General features: G+C 49.2%; 1 protein-coding gene across 49 annotated transcripts in view; it reads right to left on the bottom strand.

The window, feature by feature from the left end:
• Positions 1 to 19,738, bottom strand: part of LOC134927837 (uncharacterized) — a 1,188,393-nt gene that overhangs the window by 173,654 nt on the left and 995,001 nt on the right. For 46 of the 49 annotated variants that reach the window (XM_063922855.1, XM_063922854.1, XM_063922862.1 and 43 more), the window contains one exon: positions 11,490 to 11,522. The exons of the other annotated variants lie outside the window; for them this stretch is intronic. In XM_063922855.1, coding sequence (XP_063778925.1) covers positions 11,490 to 11,522 — 33 coding nt within the window. The remainder of the gene's footprint in view (positions 1 to 11,489; positions 11,523 to 19,738) is intronic. 49 annotated transcript variants of the gene reach the window in all.

The raw sequence follows: 19,738 nt of genomic DNA, 5'->3' as shown, positions 1-19,738 counted from the left end.
AGTCTAGGAAACTGTGCCAAGGAGACGGACATACTTTGAGAGAAGGCTATAAAAAGGACAGTGGTCAGATTCCGAACCAGCACACACAAGAGGAAAGCCAAGCTAACCAAACTTGGAACCAGGAACAGCAACCACTGAACCAAACAATACTTAACCAAGTAACAGTGCAAAAAGTACGAAGCACCAGGCGGGCGCCCAGTATCCTCTACAGACTACAAGAAAAGGATTTACTGGTAGGTAATTAAAATCCTATTTTCCCTCTTACGTCCTAGAGGATACTGGGAATCCATTTTAGTACCATGGGGATGTAACAAAGCTCCCAAACCAGGTGGGAGAGTGCGGATGTTCCTGCAGAACTGTTTGGCATCTGAGGACCTTCAGTTTGGTCAAAGTATTGAACTTGTAGAACTTAGCAAACGTGTTCGAACCTGACCAAGTAGCTGCTCAGCAGACACACCCCAGGCAGCCGCCTAGGAAGAACCCACCGACCTAGCAGAGTGGGCCTGTATAGATTGAGTAACCAGCAAGCCTGCCGTGCAGTAAGAATGCTGTATAGTGAGCCTGATCCAGCGTACAATTGCCTGCTTCGAAGCAGGACACCCAATCCTATTGGGATCAAAAAAACCAAACAGTGTGGCCGATTTTCTGTGACGAGCTGTTTGCTGTACATACACCTTCAAAGTCCTCACAACATCCAAAGACTTTGAAGTAGCAGAGGTGTCCGTAACAACTGGAACCACAATAGGTTGGTTGATGTGAAACGCACACACCATTTTAGGAAGAAATTGCAGAAGAGTTCAGAGGTCAGTTCTGTCTTCATGAAAAATAAAATAGGGTCTCTTGTGAGACAACGCTCCCAGCTCAGACACGCGTCTTACTGAAAGCCAAGGACAACAGTGTGACGATCTTCCACGAAAGACATTTTACATCAACCTCCTGTAACAGTTCAAACCAGTCTGATTGGAGGAACTGCAGCACCAAATGGAGATCCCAAGATCCCATTTGGAGAACCCAAGATCCCATTTGGAGATCCCAAGGTGCCATGGGAGGCACAAAGGGAGGTTGGATGTGCAGAACACCTTTCAAGAACGTCTGGACCTCAGGGAGAATGGTTTCTGAAAGACAAGGCCGAAATCTGGACATTTATGGAGCCCAGACGTATGCCCACATCCAAACCTGCCAGCAGAAAAAGCAGGAAACGTCCCAGGTGAAATTCCATCACAGAATACGTTCCGCTCTCACAACAAGAGACGCATTTCTTCCAAATACAGTGGTAATGTTTAGACGTTGCCCCCTTTCTGGCCTGGATCATAGTCTAGATGACCTTGTCAGGGATCCCTTTCCTGGCTAGAATCAGCCGTGCAATATCCATGCCGTTAAACGTAGCCGCAGTAAGTCTTGATAGATGAACAGGCCCTGTTGTAGTAGATCCTCTCGAAGAGGTAGAGGCCACGGATCAGCATCTCTAGAAGATCCGCGTGCCAGGCCCTTCTTGGCCAGTCCGGAGCAATGAGTATTGCTTGAACCTTTTCCCTTTTTAATCTTTTGAGAATCCTTTGGCTCAAAGGAAGTGGAGGAAACAGGTACACCATCTGATAGACCCATGGAGTAGTCAGAGCATCTACTGCCACTGCCTGTTGGTCCCTCGACCTGGAACAATACCGCTTGAACTTCTTGAGACGAGAGGCCATCATGTCGATTAGTGGATATCCCCACCCACAAATCAAGCACCTGAACATCTCCGGGTGAAGGCCCCATTCCCCCGGGAGCAGGTCGTGTCTGCTGAGGAAGTCTGCTTCTCAGTTGGCTACTCCCATAATGAAGACTGCCGACAACACCCCAGCGTTTTTTTCTGCTAAGAGGAGGATTCTTGTCACCTGGACCTGAATGGCCTGATCTTGAAGATATGAGGCCTGCAGAAGTGCGTTGTATATAGCCCTGAACTCCAGGATGTTTATTGGAAGGACGACTTCCTGACTTGACCACCTTCCCTGAAACTACACCCCTTGGGTGATTGCGACCCAACCTCTGAGGCTTGCATCTGTGGTTAGCAGAATCAAATTCTGAATCCCGAACAGTCGACCCTCTACAAAGGGGAGAAGTCTGAATCCACCATAGAGAAATCCTGGCTCTTGGCCACAGACAGCTCCTCTGGTGCATGTGAAGATGCGATATGGACCATTTGTCCAACAGATCGAGCTGGAAGGGTCTTGCGTGAAACCTTCCGTACTGAAGTGCCTCGTAAGAGGCTACCATTTTCCCCAGAAGGCGAATGTATAGATGCACCGATATACGGGTTGGCTTCATGACATCCCGAACCATCGACTGGATTACTAATGCCTTTTCCAATGGAAGGAACACTTTCTGCGACTCTGCGTCTAGTATCATTCCCAGGAATGGAGGCCTCTGTGTTGGCTCTAGGTGAGAATTCGGAAGGTTCAGAATCCACCCGTGATCCAGGAGTAGTCGGGTTGAAGAGGGTAATGCTGTCCAACAACCTCTCCCTGGACGGTGCCTTTATCAGAAGATCGTCCAGGTACGGAATTAAGTTCACTCCCTGTTTACGGAGGAGAAACATCTCTGCCATCACCTTGGTGAACACCCTCGGTGCTGTGGAGACCCCAAATGTCAGGGCCTGGAACTGGTAGAGACAGTCCTGCAGTGCAAACCGTAGAAAAGCCTGATGAGGCAGCCAGATCGGGATGTGAAGGTACGCATCCTCGATATCCAGAGACACTAAGAATTCCCCATCCTACATACCTGAGATCACTGCTCGCAGAGACTCCATCTTGAATTTGAACACTCGTAAGTACGGGTTCAACAACTTGAGGTTCAGAATCGGTCTTACCGAACCGTCCGGTTTCGGTACTACAAACAAGCTGGAATAGTACCCCTGGTTTTGCAGATGAGGTGGAACTGCACCAGTTTTTGAATGGCGTCCTGTAAAGTTATACTTGCCTCTGGTGAAACTGGTAAGCCTGATTTGAAGAATTTGTGAGGTGGGAGCTCCTGGAACTTTAGTCTGTAGCTCTGGGAAATAAGATCTATGACCCAGGGATCGTGGCACAAACTTGTCCAGATGTGACTGAAGAATTTTAGCCGGACTCCAACCCTCCAGTGTTCCAGGCATAGCGGTCCACCGTCATGCTGAAGGCTTTGAGGAAGCAGAGCTTGAGCTCTGTTTCCGAGAACCTGCAGTTGCTGGTTTGCGTGGTTTACCTCTAGCGCCTCTGGTGGCTGTAGAAGACCCTCTGGTTTTGCACTTAAACTTGGCTGTCCGAAAGTACTGCAAACCGGAAGCCGAGTAGGTCTTCCAGGCTGGGGGAGCTGCGGAAGTAAGATAGTGGACTTACCCGCAGTAGCTTTAGAGATCCATTTATCCAGTTATTTTCCAAATAAGTCCTCTCCTGTAAATGGTAGGCCATCCATGCCTTTCCTGGAATCTGCGTCAGTAGTCCACTGGCGTATCCATAAGCCCCTGCGTGCTGACACCATAGCAGTGGTGCGGGAATTAAATAAGCCTATTTATTTTATGGCTTCCACCATAAAGTTCGCAGAGTTCTGTGTATGTTGCAGGAGTAAAACAATCTCCCCCCTCCCCCTAGATAAGGAATCTAACCCCTCAATTAGGTTACCTGACCATTTAGCAATGGTTTTAGTGATCCACACACATGCTATAGTGGGTCTCTGGGCCACCCCAGCAGCTGTGTACAAAGATTTGAGTGTGATCTCAATTCTACAATCAGCAGTGTCCTTCAGGGAGGCTGCACCAAGGCAATACTATTTTCCGTGACAGCCTGGATACTGATGCACCTACTATCTGAGCAGTGATCGCAAAAACGCGCTATGGCGCGTATTTTACCCGAGAATTGATGATGGGGACTCAAAAATAAAAAAACGCAGGGTCCCTCAGGACGCGCTCTGACCAGCAGCGCTGTCCTGCGCTGTCAGTCAGTTCCGTCTCCACGGTAGCAGAGGGAGGAACTTGGAAGGAGAGGAGACCATGCAGTGTGTTCTCCCGCCCCGCCTCCCCTCACCGTCTGCTCCGCGCGAATAAGACAGGAATCATCATGGTGTCACAGCAGTCAGTGACAGCTGCTGTTTGTAGTGTAGTGGACGCTGGCTCCCTGCTACGATCGGAAGTCTCAGCTCCGATCCCGCAGCAGAGCCAGAGGGGGCAGAACTAGCCTCAATGAAGTGCCCGCGGCCGGCGACATTATGCAAGACAGCCAGGTACTACAGTAAGTCAGCCTGACTCATTATAGTGGGCTGGCAGGTGTCCGCATCGCTGAGGGAGGAGGAGAGGCTCAGCTGTCCGGCCGGAGGAATGTACATTTCCCCTTCACTTCTGGGCGTGGAGGAAGGGAGAGAGAGGAGTAGATTCTAAGTACTATGCTGACTGGAAACCACCAGCCTGTGTATCGAGGTAGCTGCAGGCAGCCACGAAGGATGTAGGTAGTAGGGGGGGGGGAGCGAGCGAGCACTAAGCCTGGCCCAATCAGTCTGCTCTGCAGTGTCTGCCCCTAGTACATGCAGGTCGTGCCGCGATTCGGGGGTAATTAGGGGGCGGGGCTTAACGCAATGAACTGCCCGCCCCCATCAGAGACCTGTGCTTGAGCTAGCTGCTGTAGTTGGTAGTGTATCTCATGCTGCCCCCTCCCCCCCCCCCCTCTCTCTCACACAGACACTATCTTGTTCCTCTATATTTAACTCACATGCACCTCTCTCTCCCTGACAATCCCTCATGTGCCTCTCCCTGACACTCTCTCTCATGTGCCTCTCCCTCTCTCCCTGACACTCTCTCATGTGCCTCTCCCTCTCTCTCATGTGCCTCTCCCTCTCTCTCCCTGACTCATGTGCCTCTCCCTCTCACGCAGCTCTCCCTCCCTCTCGCTGACACTGTCTTGCTCCTCTCCCTGACACTCATTTGCCTCTGCCTCTCTCTCTGACACTCTCATGTGCCTCTCCCTCTCTCTCCCTGACACTCTCATGTGCCTCTCTCTCTCTCTCCCTGACAATCTCTCATGTGCCTCTCCCCCTCTCTCATGTGCCTCTCCCTCTCATGTGCCTCTCTCTCTCATGTGCCTCTCCCTCTCTCTCATGTGCCTCTCCCTCTCTCTCTCATGTGCCTCTCCCTCTCTCTCTCATGTGCCTCTCCCTCTCTCTCATGTGCCTCTCCCTCTCATGTGCCTCTCTCTCTCCCTCACTCTCTCATGCGCCTCTTCCCGACACTCATGTGCCTCTCCCTCTCTCACGCAGCTCTCCCTCCCTCTCGCTGACACTCTCATGTGCCTCTCCCTGACACTGTCTTGCTCCACTCTCATGTGCCTCTCCCTCTCTCCCTGATACACTGTCTTGCTCCTCTCCCTGCCACTCTCATGTGCCTCTCCCTCTCTCTCCCTGACACTCATGCGCCTCTCCCTGACACTCTCATTTGCCTCTGCCTCTCTCCCTGACTCTCTCATGTGCCTCTCTCTCTCTCCCTGACAATCTCTCATGTGCCTCTCCCTCTCTCTCTCATGTGCCTCTCCCTCTCTCTCTCATGTGCCTCTCCCTCTCTCTCTCATGTGCCTCTCTCTCTCTCTCATGTGCCTCTCCCTCTCTCTCTCATGTGCCTCTCCCTCTCTCATGTGCCTCTCTCTCTCCCTCACTCTCTCATGCGCCTCTTCCCGACACTCATGTGCCTCTCCCTCTCTCACGCAGCTCTCCCTCCCTCTCGCTGACACTCTCATGTGCCTCTCCCTGACACTGTCTTGCTCCACTCTCATGTGCCTCTCCCTCTCTCCCTGATACACTGTCTTGCTCCTCTCCCTGCCACTCTCATGTGCCTCTCCCTCTCTCTCCCTGACACTCATGCGCCTCTCCCTGACACTCTCATTTGCCTCTGCCTCTCTCCCTGACACTCTCATGTGCCTCTCCCTCTCTCTCTCTCTCATGTGCCTCTCCCTCTCATGTGCCTCTCCCTCATGTGCCTCTCCCTCTCTCTCTCATGTGCCTCTCCCTCTCTCATGTGCCTCTCTCTCTCCCTCATGCGCCTCTTCCCGACACTCATGTGCCTCTCCCTCTCTCACGCAGCTCTCCCTCCCTCTCGCTGACACTCTCATGTGCCTCTCCCTGACACTGTCTTGCTCCACTCTCATGTGCCTCTCCCTCTCTCCCTGATACACTGTCTTGCTCCTCTCATGTGCCTCTCCCTCTCTCTCCCTGACACTCATGCGCCTCTCCCTGACACTCTCATTTGCCTCTGCCTCTCTCCCTGACACTCATGTGCCTCTCTCTCTCTCTCCCTGACAATCTCTCATGTGCCTCTCCCTCTCTCCCTGATACACTGTCTTGCTCCTCTCATGTGCCTCTCCCTCTCTCTCCCTGACACTCATGCGCCTCTCCCTGACACTCTCATTTGCCTCTGCCTCTCTCCCTGACACTCATGTGCCTCTCTCTCTCTCTCCCTGACAATCTCTCATGTGCCTCTCCCTCTCTCTCATGTGCCTCTCCCTCTCTCTCATGTGCCTCTCTCTCCCTCACTCTCTCATGCGCCTCTCCCCGACACTCATGTGCCTCTCTCTCTCCCTCACTCTCTCATGCGCCTCTCCCCGACACTCATGTGCCTCTCCCTCTCGCACGCAGCTCTCCCTCCCTCTCGCTGACACTCATGTGCCTCTCCCTGACACTGTCTTGCTCGACTCTCATGTGCCTCTCCCTCTCTCCCTGATACACTGTCTTGCTCCTCTCCCTGACACTCTCATGTGCCTCTCCCTCTCTCTCTGACACTCTCATGTGCCTCTCCCTCTCCCTGACACTCATGCGCCTCTCCCTCTCTATCCCCGACAATCTCTCATATGTCTCTCCCTGACAATCTCTCATGTGCCTCTCCCTCTCACGCAGCTCTCACTCCCTCTTGCTGACACTCTCATGTGCCTCTCCCTAACACTGTCTTGCTCCACTCTCTCATGTGCCTCTCCCTCTCTCCCTGATACACTGTCTTGCTCCTCTCCCTGACACTCTCATGTGCCTCTCCATGACACTTTCATGTGCCTCTCCCTCTCTCTCCCTGACTCTCTCATGCGCCTCTCCCTCCCTCCCTGACACTCTTTCATGTGCCTCTCCCTCTCTCCCTGACACTCTTTCATGTGCCTCTCCCTGACACTCTCATGTGCCTCTCCCTCTCTCACGCAGCTCTCCCTCCCTCACTCTCATGTGCCTCTCTCTGACACTCTCTTATGTGCCTCTCTCTGACACTCTCTTATGTGCCTCTCTCTGACACTCTCTCATGTGCCTCTCCCTCCCTCTCTCTGACACTCTCTCATGTGCCTCTCCCTCTCTCTCATGCAGCTTTCCCTCCCTCTCTCTCCCTGACACAGTCTCATGTGCCTCTCCCTCTCTTCCTGACACACTCTCATGCGCCTCTCCCTCCCTCTTCCTGACACACTCATGCTTCTCTCCATCTCTCACCCTGACATACTCTCTCATGCACCTCTCCCTGACACCCTCTTAAATGCCCCTCTCTCTCTCCCTGACGCTGTCTCTCTCTCCCTGACAGTCTCTCTGTCCCTCTCCCTGACACGGTCTCTCTTTCTTACTCCCCTCCCTATCTCCTGCTCCTCCCCCTCTCTCTGTAACACCCTCCAGTGATCACAAAATACGCGTTATAGCGCATTGACCCAGTTTAAAAAAATGAGCGGGTCCTGCAGGACGCGCTGATGCCTGTGTGCACTGTGTCAGCCAATAAGAATTCACTGACCTGCTCCCCTTGTCTGCTCTGATACACTGACAGCAGCCAACCGCATCAGAGTGGCCTGACCCCACTGCTTCACAATAACAACCCATGCAGCAGCAGCTAGAGTACCTCCTGGGCAGCAGAATGTCTGTCTTCAGCCTTCACCCTCTCCCTGTGACAGAGACCGGCCGAGCTGTCACACGCAGAGCCGTCTCACGAGTCCCGAAAGGAGCATCTGCCAAGCACCGGACATCGCCTCCTAGATACCAGCCGTCGCCCCTCCTACAAACCCAGCGCTTCAGTATTCTCTCCTTGGCTGCAGCTACGCTGACCAGGATGCCATCATTGGAGAGTGCCCACACACAGCCACGGCTACTTCCTCAGCATTACTTCCCGCACTTGGCACCTGGTAAGATGTGTATAGTACTATAGGGGTGCTGTCATATACGCCCACGGTCTCAGCTGCCAGCCATACACATGTGTAGAGTTCGTATCTCCGGTGCCCCAGCAGCCATCTACCCTTATTCTACCCCCAGTACTTCCTGCCTCTAACCCCCTCCTTGCCCCACTGCACTGTCCCACCTATCCACTGCCCCCAGTACCTACCCATGCCATCTCTCTAGCCCCAGCACTTCCTGCACCTAACCCCCTCCTTGCCCCCAGTACAGCCCCAGCTATCCCCTACCCACAGTATCTACCCATGCCCCCTTTCTATCCCCAGTATCTATCCATGCCCCCTCCCTACCAGTACTTCTGCCCCTAACCCCCCCTTGCTCTCCAGTACTGCCCCAGCTGCTATCTACCCAAGCCGTATCCCTACCCCCAGTACTGCCTGCCCCTAACCCCCTCCTTGTCACCCTGTACCACCCAAACTATCTACTCGTGCCCCCTCTATACCCCCAATACTACCAGTCCCTAACCCCCTCCATGCCCCCACTACTGCCCTAGCTGCTATCTAGCCATGCCTCTTTTCTACCCCCAGTACTTCCTGGCCCTAAATCCCTCCTTGCCCCCCAGTACTGCCACAGCTGCTATCTAATATTAAACCCTAACTAATCCCAGCACTGCCTGCCACTAGCCACCCCAACACAGTTTCAACTGCTGTCTGAACTTGCCCTCTCCCTACCCCCAGTGCTGTCTACCTTTACAGCCCCCCTCTACTCCCAGCTCTGCCCCAACTTCTCCCTGCTTCTGCCCCAAATGCTACTTGCTTTTTTACCCCTCTATCCTAAATGCCACCTGGCCCCCGCACAGTCCCAACTGCAGCCTTCCCTCACCCCTCATAAAGTGTGATGGGACCCAGAAACGGTGGAGTAGGACCCCAATTTTTTATAGTGAGGGGTCCCTAGGACCCACAATTTTTTTTGCTCAGCGCGATCACTGCTGAGGATTTTCCCATTTTTTCCTAACCTCAAGAGGAAAAGGAAAGTATGAGAGTAACCGCTTAGGGATTTGACATTTCCTATCAGGATTAACCCACGGTTCTTTAAAACAGGGTACTTAGTTCCTTTGACACAGGAAAAGTGACTGAAGATTTCTTTACATTAAAATAAGATCCCTCACACTCCTCTGTCACCTTATCAGGAATTTGGGGAACGTAACCCTTCCCCCCATGTCTGACCCTTCATCATAGCCAGACTGCAGGATATGGTCCAGAGTACGTTTTTGCGGACAAATGGTAGGGGTCCGAGACACTGGTTTGGGGACTGAGTCTCTCTTCATAAACTCATCCACGGACAGTCTTAAGTATTGCGTCTTTCTCACTGCGGGACAATTTAGTAGAAATATTGGAAATCACTCCTTTAATGGAATCCAGACACACTGGTTCAGCCCTGCTAGCCTGGGGAAATGCACTACACTGAGTACACAGTAGTGGGCCCCCTGGGGAAGAGGAACACTCAGCCGTACATGAAACACACTCTGCCTGACATATTGTAATGTAACAGCACACAAACAGGAAAAGGTTAAAAGCACAATTAACTCACAAAGAGCACTTCCAGGGAGACACAGATAGTATAGAGCAAACACTGCGCCATTATCGCTAATGTCCAGCTTAGCTGGGTTGCAGACTGAGTACCCAGATTGGGAACTCAGTACACTAAATAATCGCTCTGGAGAAGCTGCACATTCCTGTCAGGTAGCATCTGTGTCCACTGCAGAGGGAAAATGGCACTGGTGAGCTGCTGGATCTGCTCAGTGAAGCCCCGCCCCCTAACTAAATGGCACGTGGGCTTCCTGCTTTTTTTTTTTTTTAAATACTGACTGAGGTATTTTAGTGCTTAAAATGGAGTCAAATCCGTGTTTGCCAGTGTGGGTACTGTGTACGGTGTACTGAGACTCCGTTTGCCCCCTTAGAAGCGGTACGTCTGCACTGTGTTGAGTCTGGAAACGCAGTCCGCCCTGTTTAGAAGCCGCACGTCTCCGTACCCTCATGCCGCCATAATGGGCGGCGACCCACTAACTGGGACGCTGGCTTAGTACTCACTCTACATTCTTCTGGTTCTGTTAGGGGTGGCAGCGTGCTGCGGGAATGTACGCTCGCCGTGGTGGGGCTTGCGAATAGTTCCCTCAGGAGAAAGTGTCCTGTCAGCGGGGAACGGGACCATTAACTCTTCAAGAGGTTGGGCCGCCCACCCTCCTAAGTCCCACGAAGCAGGCAGGCTGGTGCCATCCAGTCCTGCCTGAAAATAAACCGAAAAATAAAATGCAGAAAACTCTTCAGGAGCTTCCATAAGCGTGACCGGCTCCTTGGGCACATTTTCTAAACTGAGTCTGGTGGCAGGGGCATAGAGGAAGGAGCCAGCACACACTATCAAATTCTTAAAGTGCCCATGGCTCCAAGTGGACCCGTTAATATCCCATGGTACTAAATGGATTCTCAGTATCCTCTAAGACGCAAGAGAAAATCTGTTAATGCATGAGAGCAAATGGCAACTGGCCATTTGCTTCTAAATGCCGTAAAACTGACAAAAGGTCATTTAGATAAATTGGTTATATCAAATGGATTTAACCAATTTGTCTGACCATTTTTGTCTGTTTTCCAGTGTTTGGGAGCAACTGGTAATTGTCATTTGCTCTCATCCATTACCAGCTTTTCCTTATCTGACAGATAAATCTTTAGGTGTATGGTCAACTTTACTGGTGATAGTTTCACCATTTGTTTCTTTGTTTGGTATACACTGGGTAACACAGTATTACCTGTTTGAGTTCTGCAACTTAACAATAGTTTTTAAAGTTGAACATACACCATACAATTACCTGGCAGATAATCTGCCAGATCTGGCTGGCTGGAATTAAAATCTGGTAATGGATAAGAACAAATGACAATCAACCATTTGCTCCCAAACACTGGGAAATGGACAAAACCTGTCATTCTACAAATTGGTTTAATCGCAGACAGGTTTTGTCCATTTTCCAGTGTTTGGTAGTAAATGGTCAATTATAATTAGCTCTTATCCATTATCAAATTTTTATTCCAACCAGCCAGATCTGGCAGATTCTCTGACAGATAATTGTATGGTGTATGTCCAGTTTAACAGATTAAATAATGGTTATGTTGATTGGGCCTGGAACTATTTTATGTGAAAATAAAAAATGTGACTGCTTAGCGAGTCATTATTAAATGCTATATTAGTGGGAACCCAAATTATGGAAAAAAAAACCTCAGAAAAATACCAAAGTAAAAAAGTAAAAGCATTTTACATAAATGCACCTTCGCATACATAAAACAAAATTATATCTATCTATTTAAATAAATAAGTGTTCTCTTTACCTGGAGTCTTGGTGGACTTTATCTCCTGATTGTCTTAAACATAAAAAGAATAAAACTAATGCACAATTGCTCACATTTGAAAATAAGTGGCTGTTTACAGTAATAGTTACCTTGAATAAAACAATAAAAAAAAAAAAAAAAAAAAACAGGAAAAGGAACGCCAGGGACATGAAGGTATATTTACTTAAGTGTAGATTTTTAGACGTGGCGATGTCGCCTATAGCAACCACATTCAACTTATTAATTTGGCACCTTCTAGAAAATAATAGCTAGAATCTGATTGGTTGCTATGGGGAACATCTCCACTTCTAAAAACCCACTTTAGCAAATATACCCCATGGTGTGCAAAAAAATAGGATTTTAAATTACCTACCGGTAAATACTTTTCTCGTAGTCTGTAGAGGATACCGGGGTCCACATTAGTACCACGGTGTATAGACTGGTCCACTAGGAGCCTTGGGCACTTTAAGAATTTGATAGGAGGGACAGAGGGAGGAGCCAGCGCACACTACCAGACTCAGTCTAGAAATGTGCTCCTCTCAGAGTTCACTGAACTCAGAGGAGCACATCACCCTTGTTGCATATCCCTATATTATTATATGTGCAGAAGGCTGTTCTACATCTACTAAAGTTCAGTGGTAGACACTTATCTGCATTCCATAGTGGAGCAATAATCTACATTATGATGGATTTCTGAGATTTGATCTGATAATGATATTTACTGCCATTTATCATTGTGTAAGCAATTCATTTTATTTTTAAACGGTAGTGCCACGTGGGGTAATTTCTTATTAATTTAAGATTCCAAAGAGGAAAGCCATGCTAACCAAACATGAAACAGTAACAACAACATCTGAACCAAAAGTACTTAACCAAGTAACAGTGCAGAAATGATGCACTGGGCGGGCGCCCAGCATCCTCTACGGACTACGAGAAAAGGATTTACTGGTAGGTAATTAAAAATCCTATTTCCTCTTACGTCCTAGAGGATACTGGGGTTCCATTTAGTACCATGGGGATGTACCAAAGCTACCAAACAGGTGGGAGACTGCTGAGGGTCCTGCAGAACTGATTGGCCAAACTGAAGGTCCTTAGAGGCCAAAGTATCGAACTTGTAGAACTTAGCAAACGTGTTCGAACCAGACCAAGTAGCTGTTTGGCAGAGCTGTAAGGCCGAGACACCCAGGGCAGTCGCCCAGGAAGAACCCACCAACCTATTAGAGTGGGCATGTACAGAACTAGGAACCAGAAAACCTGCCGTAGAGTAAGCATGCTGGATAATAAGCTTGACTCAGCGAGCAATAGACTGCTTGGAAGCAGGACACCCAATTTTGTTTGGATCACAGAGTACAAAACAGCGAGTCCAAATTTCTGTGACGAGCCGTTCCGTTTGACACAGATTTTCAAAGTTCGCACAACATCAAGGGACTTTGAAGTAGAAGAGGTGTCAGTAAGCACCGGAACCACAATAGGCTGGTTGATATCAAACGCAGACACCGCCTTTTGATGAAATTGCTGACGAGTTCAGAGTTCATCTCTATCTTCATGAAAAATCAAATAAGGGCTCTTGTAAGACAACGTCCCCAATTCCGACACACGTCTTACCGAAGCCAAGGCCAGCAATGTAACGGTCTTCCACATAAAAAGAAACTTTACATCAACCTCCTGTAAAGGCTCAAACCATTTAGATTGTAGAAGTTGCAATACCACGTTGAAATCCCAAGGAGCCGTGGGAGGCACAAAGGGCGGCTGGATGTGCAGAACCCTTTTCAAGAACGTCTGAACTTTAGGGAGGGACGCCAACTGTCTTTGGAAGAAAATGGACAAGGCCGAGATCTGGACCTTTAAGGAACCCAGGTGTAGGCGCACATCCTATCCTGACTGCAGCAAAAGCAGAAAACAACCCAGCTGAAATTCCACCATAGGGAATTTCCTATTATCACACCAAGACACACGTCTTCCAAATCCGGTGGTAATGTTTAGACGTTACCCCTTTTCTGGCTTGGATCAGCCTTTCCAAGCTAAAATTTGACGCTCAACCGCCATGCCGTCAAAGGTAGCCGCGTTAAGTCTTGATAGACGAACGGCCCTGTTGCAGAAGAGGTAGAGGCCACGGATCCTCCAGCAGCATGTCCAGGAGATCTGCGTACCAAGCCCTTCTTGACCAGTCCGGAGCAATGAGAATTGCTTGAACCTTTTCTCTTTTTATTCTTTTGAGTATTCTTGGGATCAGTGGAAGAGGTGGAAACACATACACCAACTAGTAAACCCATGTGTCACCAGAGCATCCACCACTTGTGCCTGTGGGTCTCTCGTCCTGGAACAATACCGCCCGAGTTTCTTGAGACGAGAGGCCAACATGTCGATTTGTGGAATTCCCCACCGACGTGTCACACATCCAAACACCTCCGGGTGAAAGCCCCACTCTCCTGGGTGGAAGTAGTGTCTGCTGAGGAAGTTCTACTCCCAGAATGAAGACCGCCGACACCACAGCGTGTCTTTCTGCCCAGAGGAGAATACGTGTTACCTCCGACATTGCTGTCCGCTCTTCATTCCGCCCTGTCGATTTATGTACGTTACTGCCGTCACATTGTCCGACTGAACCTAGATTGCCTGATCTTGAAGTGGGCTGCCTGCAGAAGGGCGTTGTATATAGTCCTTAGTTCCAGATGTTGATTGGAAGAATGGCTTCCTGACTTGACCATTTTCCTTGGAAGTGTGTCCCCTGGGTGACTGCTCCCCAACCTCTAAGGCTTGCGTCTGTGGTTAGCAGAATCCAATTTTGAATCCCGAACAGTCAGCCCACGGTCAGGTGAGAAGTCTGGAGCCACCACAGAAGAGAAATCCTGTCTTTTGGCGGCAGACAAACCCTCTGGTGCATGTGTAAATGCGATCCGGACCACTTGTCCAACAGGTCCAGCTGGAAGAGTCTTGCGGGAAACCTTGCGTACTGCAGTGCCTCGTAAGAGGCTACCAACTTTCCCAAAAGGCGAATGCAGAGATGCACAGATAACCGGGTTTGTTTTAGAACATCCTGCACCATTGACTGGATCACCAGTGCCTTTTCCAATGGAAGGAACACCTTCTGTACCTCCATATCCAGTATCATGCCCAGGAACGGAAGCCTGAGTTTGTTCTAGGTGAGATTTTGGTAGGTTCAGAATCCACCAGTGATCACAGAGTAGTCGAGTTTAGAGGGCAACGTCGTCCAATAACCACTCCCTGGATGGTGCTTTTATCAGCAGATCGTCCAGGTACGGAATAATTTTCACTCCCCGTTTGCCGAGTAGAAACATCTCCACAATTACCTTGGTGAACACCCTCGGAGCCATGGAGAGGCCAAGGGGCAGAGCCTGGAACTGGTAGTGACAGTCCTGTAAGGCAAACCTGAGATAAGCTTGATGAGGCCGCCAGATCGGGATACGAAGGTATGCATCCTTGATATCCAGAGACACCAAGAATTCCCCTTCCTCCAGACTCAAGATCACCACCCTGAGACTCCATCTTGTATTAGAACACCCGTAAGTACAGGATCAACGACTTCCGAGATTTAAAAACGGGTCTCACCGAACCGTCCAGTTTCGGTACCACAAACAGGTTGGAATAACCACCCCTGGACCGTAGAAGAGGTGGAACTGGAACAATGACCCGAGTCTGTATCAGTTTGTGAATTGCATCCTGTAAATTTATACTTGCCTCCTGAGAAGCTGGTAAGCCTGACTTGTAGAATCTGTGAGGTGGGAGTTTCTGAAACTCCAGTCTGTACCCCCTGGGCGATGACTTCTTTGACCCAGGGATCCTGGCATGACGTCACCCATGTGTGACTGAAATCTTTTAATCGGGCTCCCACCTGCCTGTCTCTCAGGCAGAGGGGTCCATCGTCATGCTGAAGGCTTTGAGGAAGCAGAACCGGAGTTCTGTTCCTGTGAACTTGCAGTTGCTTTTTTTCTGGGTTTACCTCTATTGCCTTTGAAGGTTGTATTAGAACCCTTGGCTTTATGTTTGAATTTTGCTGTCCAAAAGGACTGCAGAGTCTGAGCAGAGCAGGTCTTCCTAGCTGGTGGGGCTGAGGAAGGAAGATATGTAGCCTAGGATATCCACATATCCAGTTCATCAACAAACAGGGCTTCGCCTGTGAAAAGGTAGGCTTTCCACACCCTTTCTGGAATCTGCATCTGCTGTCCACTGACGTAGCCATAGGCCCCTGCGTGCTGATACTGCCATGGCCGTGGAGCGTGCATTGAGCAATCAGATTTCTTTTATGGCTTCCACCATAAAATTTGCAGAGTCCTGTATATATTGCAGAAGTAAAATCATCTCACCTCTTGGTAAGGAATCTTACCTCTAAATTAGGTTACCTAACCATTTTGCAATGGCCCTAGTGATCCAAGCACAAGCAATAGTGGGTCTCTGAGACACCCCTGCAGCAGTGTACAAAGATTTGAGAGTGGTAGCAATCTTGCGGTCTGCCGTATCTTTTAAGGAGCCTGTTCCCGGGACTGGTAAAACTATTTTACATGATAATCTAGATACCGATGTGTCAACAATCGGTTGGTTTTCACATTTTTTTCTTTCGCCTGAGGAAAAGGTAAAGATGTAAGTAACCTTTTAGGGATCTGAAACTTGTCAGGATTAGCCCAAGTTTCTTCAAATAAGGAAATGAATTCCTTAGATGCAGGGAAAGTAGCAGAGGATTTCTTTTTTACATTAAAATAAGATTCCTCATCGTCCTTTGTCGCTTTGTCAGGAATGTGCAGTACAACTCTAATATAATGAGTCCACCTCACCCTCCTCAACGTCTGATACATAATCTGTATCAGTCTGCATGATTTGGGCCATTGTACGCTTTTGTGGACAAATGGCAGGGGTCTAAGACGCTGGAATGGACACTGAATCTCTATTCATCAGGTCATCCACAGATTGCCTTAAGTATTGCGTCTCCTCATTTTGGGATAATTTATGTGAAATATTTGAGATCATCCCTTTTAATGAATCCAACCATACTGGTTCAGATCCACTAGCCTGAGAATGTGTACTGTCCTGAGTGCACTGAAGGGATCCCCGAGTGAGAAAAACACTCTGCTGTGCATGAAACACACTCCTTTGACATAGCAAAAATAGGATTTTGGTACTTACCAGGTATAACTTGAACCTTTGAACAATTCTGTGAGAATGTGTTACCATAAGATCCACTGAACTTACCACAAGACTAGTAAAACTGCTCTGGGTGGACGTCCAGTGCCCCCTATTGATTCAAAGAAAAGGATTTATCTGGTAAGTACCAAAATCCTATTTTCTTTTTCATCCACTAGGGGTCACTGGAGTACTCTTCGGACATACGAAAGTTTCCCCCTTGGGCAGGAGAGCTGTTTGGCACCTGTAACACTAGGCGGCCAAAGCTAGATGCTGATGCCGCAAATGTATCAAACTAATAAAAGGGCACAAACGTGTGCACTGATGACCATGTAGCCGCACGGCAAAGCTGCGTCGTAGAAGCCCCACGACCTGCTACAGATGTAGGCGGCTGTAGCCTAGCATGAAGGTAAGCCTGACGTATGGCCAGTTTAATCCATCTGGATAAGATCTGCTTGGAAGCTGGCCAACCGATCTTGGCAGCATCATAGACAACAATGTATCCGTCTTATGAACTGTAGACGTTCGGGCTACATAAACGCGTAGTGCGCGTACCACATCAAAAGTTCCAGAATCTTCTGTTAACACAGGAATTACTATTGGTTGATTGATGTGAAAAGATGACACTACCTTTGGCAAGAAAGTGGCATTCTCCAAAGTTCCGCTCTGTCATCATGAAACACCAAATACGGTGGCTTGCATGACAAGGCACCCAAATCTGAAACACGCCTTGCCGAAGCTAAGGCTAGTAGAAAAATTGGTTTCCAAGTGAGAAACTTGACATCCAATTGTTGCAAGGGTTCAAAATATGAAGACTGTAAAAAATCTAAAACCAGAATCAAGTCCCATGGCGCTGTAGGTGGTATAAATGGAGGCTGTACTCTGAGGACACCTTGCAGGAAGGTGTGTACAGACGGCAAAAGAGCCAAACGTCTTTGAAAGTAAATTGACAAGGCAGAAACCTGCACCTTTAGTGTAGACAAACGTAGTCCTCCATCCAACCCCGCCTGTAGAAATAACAAGACGGGATAACTTGAAAGATGATGTCGGAAACTTCCGAGCTTCACACCAACCTATATAGGCACGCCAAATTCTGTGATAATGAGCTGCCATAACTGGCTTCCTAGCACGTAACATGGTTGGTATAACACATTCCGGAATACCCTCTCTTCTAAAGAGGGCGGTCTCAACAGCCACCCTGTCAAATGCAGCTGCGCTAAATCAGGGTAAAAGAACGGACCCTGTTGTAGTCCGCGGAGATCCGAGAACCATGCTCTCCAAGGCCAATGAGGCGCCACTAGAATGACTGTGGCGGACTCTCGTTTGATCCGTTTTAGCAACAGAGGGAGCAGCGGAAACGGTGGAAACAGATACACTCGATCGTGAGAGCATCCACTGCCACTGCCATTGGATCTCACATTCTGGACACATACTGGGGCGTTTGGCGATTGTGGCGAGATGCCATCAGGTCCACTTGTGGGTAACCCCACCTCTGGACCAACATGTGAAACACTTCTGGATTTAATGCCCATTCTCCTGGATGAAAATCCCGACGACTGAGATAATCCGCGTCCCAGTTGTCCACTCCCGGAATGAACACTGCTGACAATATCACTTGGGGATGCTCGGCCCAATTGAGGTTTTGAGCCACTTCCCGCATGCGGCTTCTCGTTCCTCCTTGTTTGTTGATGTACGCGACCGCCGTCGCGTTGTCTGACTGCACCTGGACAGTCTGAGACCGGAGCATGTGCACTGCTTGTCGTAGCGCATTGTAAATTGCCCGGAGTTCAAGGACCTTTATAGACAGCAATCTTTTGTGATCCGCCCAGAGACCATGGAGCTGACAATTTTGAACCACAGCTCCCCAACCTCTGAGACTCGCGTCCGTCGTTAGAATTATCCAATTCCAGACGCCGAACCGTTTCCCTGCGGTGAGATTGTGTACTTTGAGCCACCAGAGTAGAGATACTCTGGCCTGTGGAGACAACCGCACAATCTGGTGAATCTGCAGATGCGAGCCTGACCACTGTGCGAGCACATCCAGTTGAAAAGGACGCAAGTAAAATCTTCCGAACTGAAGCACTTCGAAAGCCGCCACCATTTTCCCTAACAGTCGAATGCACAAATGTACCGAGACTGTGCGTGGCTTGAGCACTAACTGTATCAGATGACGAATACTCTGCACTTTCTGTTCTAGTAGGTAAATTCTTTGATTCACCGTATCGAGAATCATTCCTAGGAATTGAAGTCGTTGAGACGGAATCAGATTTGATTTCTTGAAGTTGACAATCCAACCGTGCTGAACTAGCACTTTGTATATTAGCATAGCATGTTGGAGGAGCATCTGTTGAGACAGAGCTTTGATGAGTAGATCGTCCAAGTACGTGACTATTATCACTCCCAGGGATCTGAGATGAGCTATCACAGACATCACTTTGGTGAATACCAGAGGTGCTGACGAGACCAAACGGTAGAGCCAGAAATTAGTAACGGTTTTGCCGTACCGCAAACCATAAGTACCTGATGCGGTGGCCAAATTGTAATGTGCAAGTACGCATCCTTGAGATCCAGCGCAATCATGAATTCCTGTGGCTCTAAACCTGCAATTACTGACCGCAGAGATTCCATCTTGAATCTGTAGTAAGTGACGTACTGATTGAGACCCTTTAAGTTCAATATTGGCCTGAACGAGCCATCCGGCTTTGGTACCACAAACAGACTGGAATAATAACCCTGACCTTGTTGGTGTACAGGGACCGGAATCAAAACTGCTGAATCCAGCAGGGACTGAATGGCAATGTGCAGAACCGCCCTCTTGTCATCCGACAGAGGCAGTCCTGTCTTAAAAAACCGCAGTGGCGGGAGACAGTCGAACTCTATTTTGTAACCTTTTAACACTAAATTGCGGATCCACCCATCTGTGGATGTCTGGAACCATGCCAAATGGAACGTCTGAAGGCGTGCTCCCACAATTGGAGATCCGAGATGGGCTGGGAGCCCGTCATGCCCCTGGCTTGTCGGTGACCTTAGCGTCCTGACGACTGGTGTTGGTTTGTTGGAAACCACGTCCTCCAGGCGTGGCTGTTCCTCTACCACGGCCTCGAAAGGGCTGAGGT

The sequence above is a fragment of the Pseudophryne corroboree genome, chromosome 5, assembly GCF_028390025.1.
Source record: "Pseudophryne corroboree isolate aPseCor3 chromosome 5, aPseCor3.hap2, whole genome shotgun sequence".
NCBI lineage: Eukaryota > Metazoa > Chordata > Amphibia > Anura > Myobatrachidae > Pseudophryne > Pseudophryne corroboree.
Note: the sequence above shows the minus strand (reverse complement) of the source record. Positions and strands in the feature narration are given on the sequence as shown.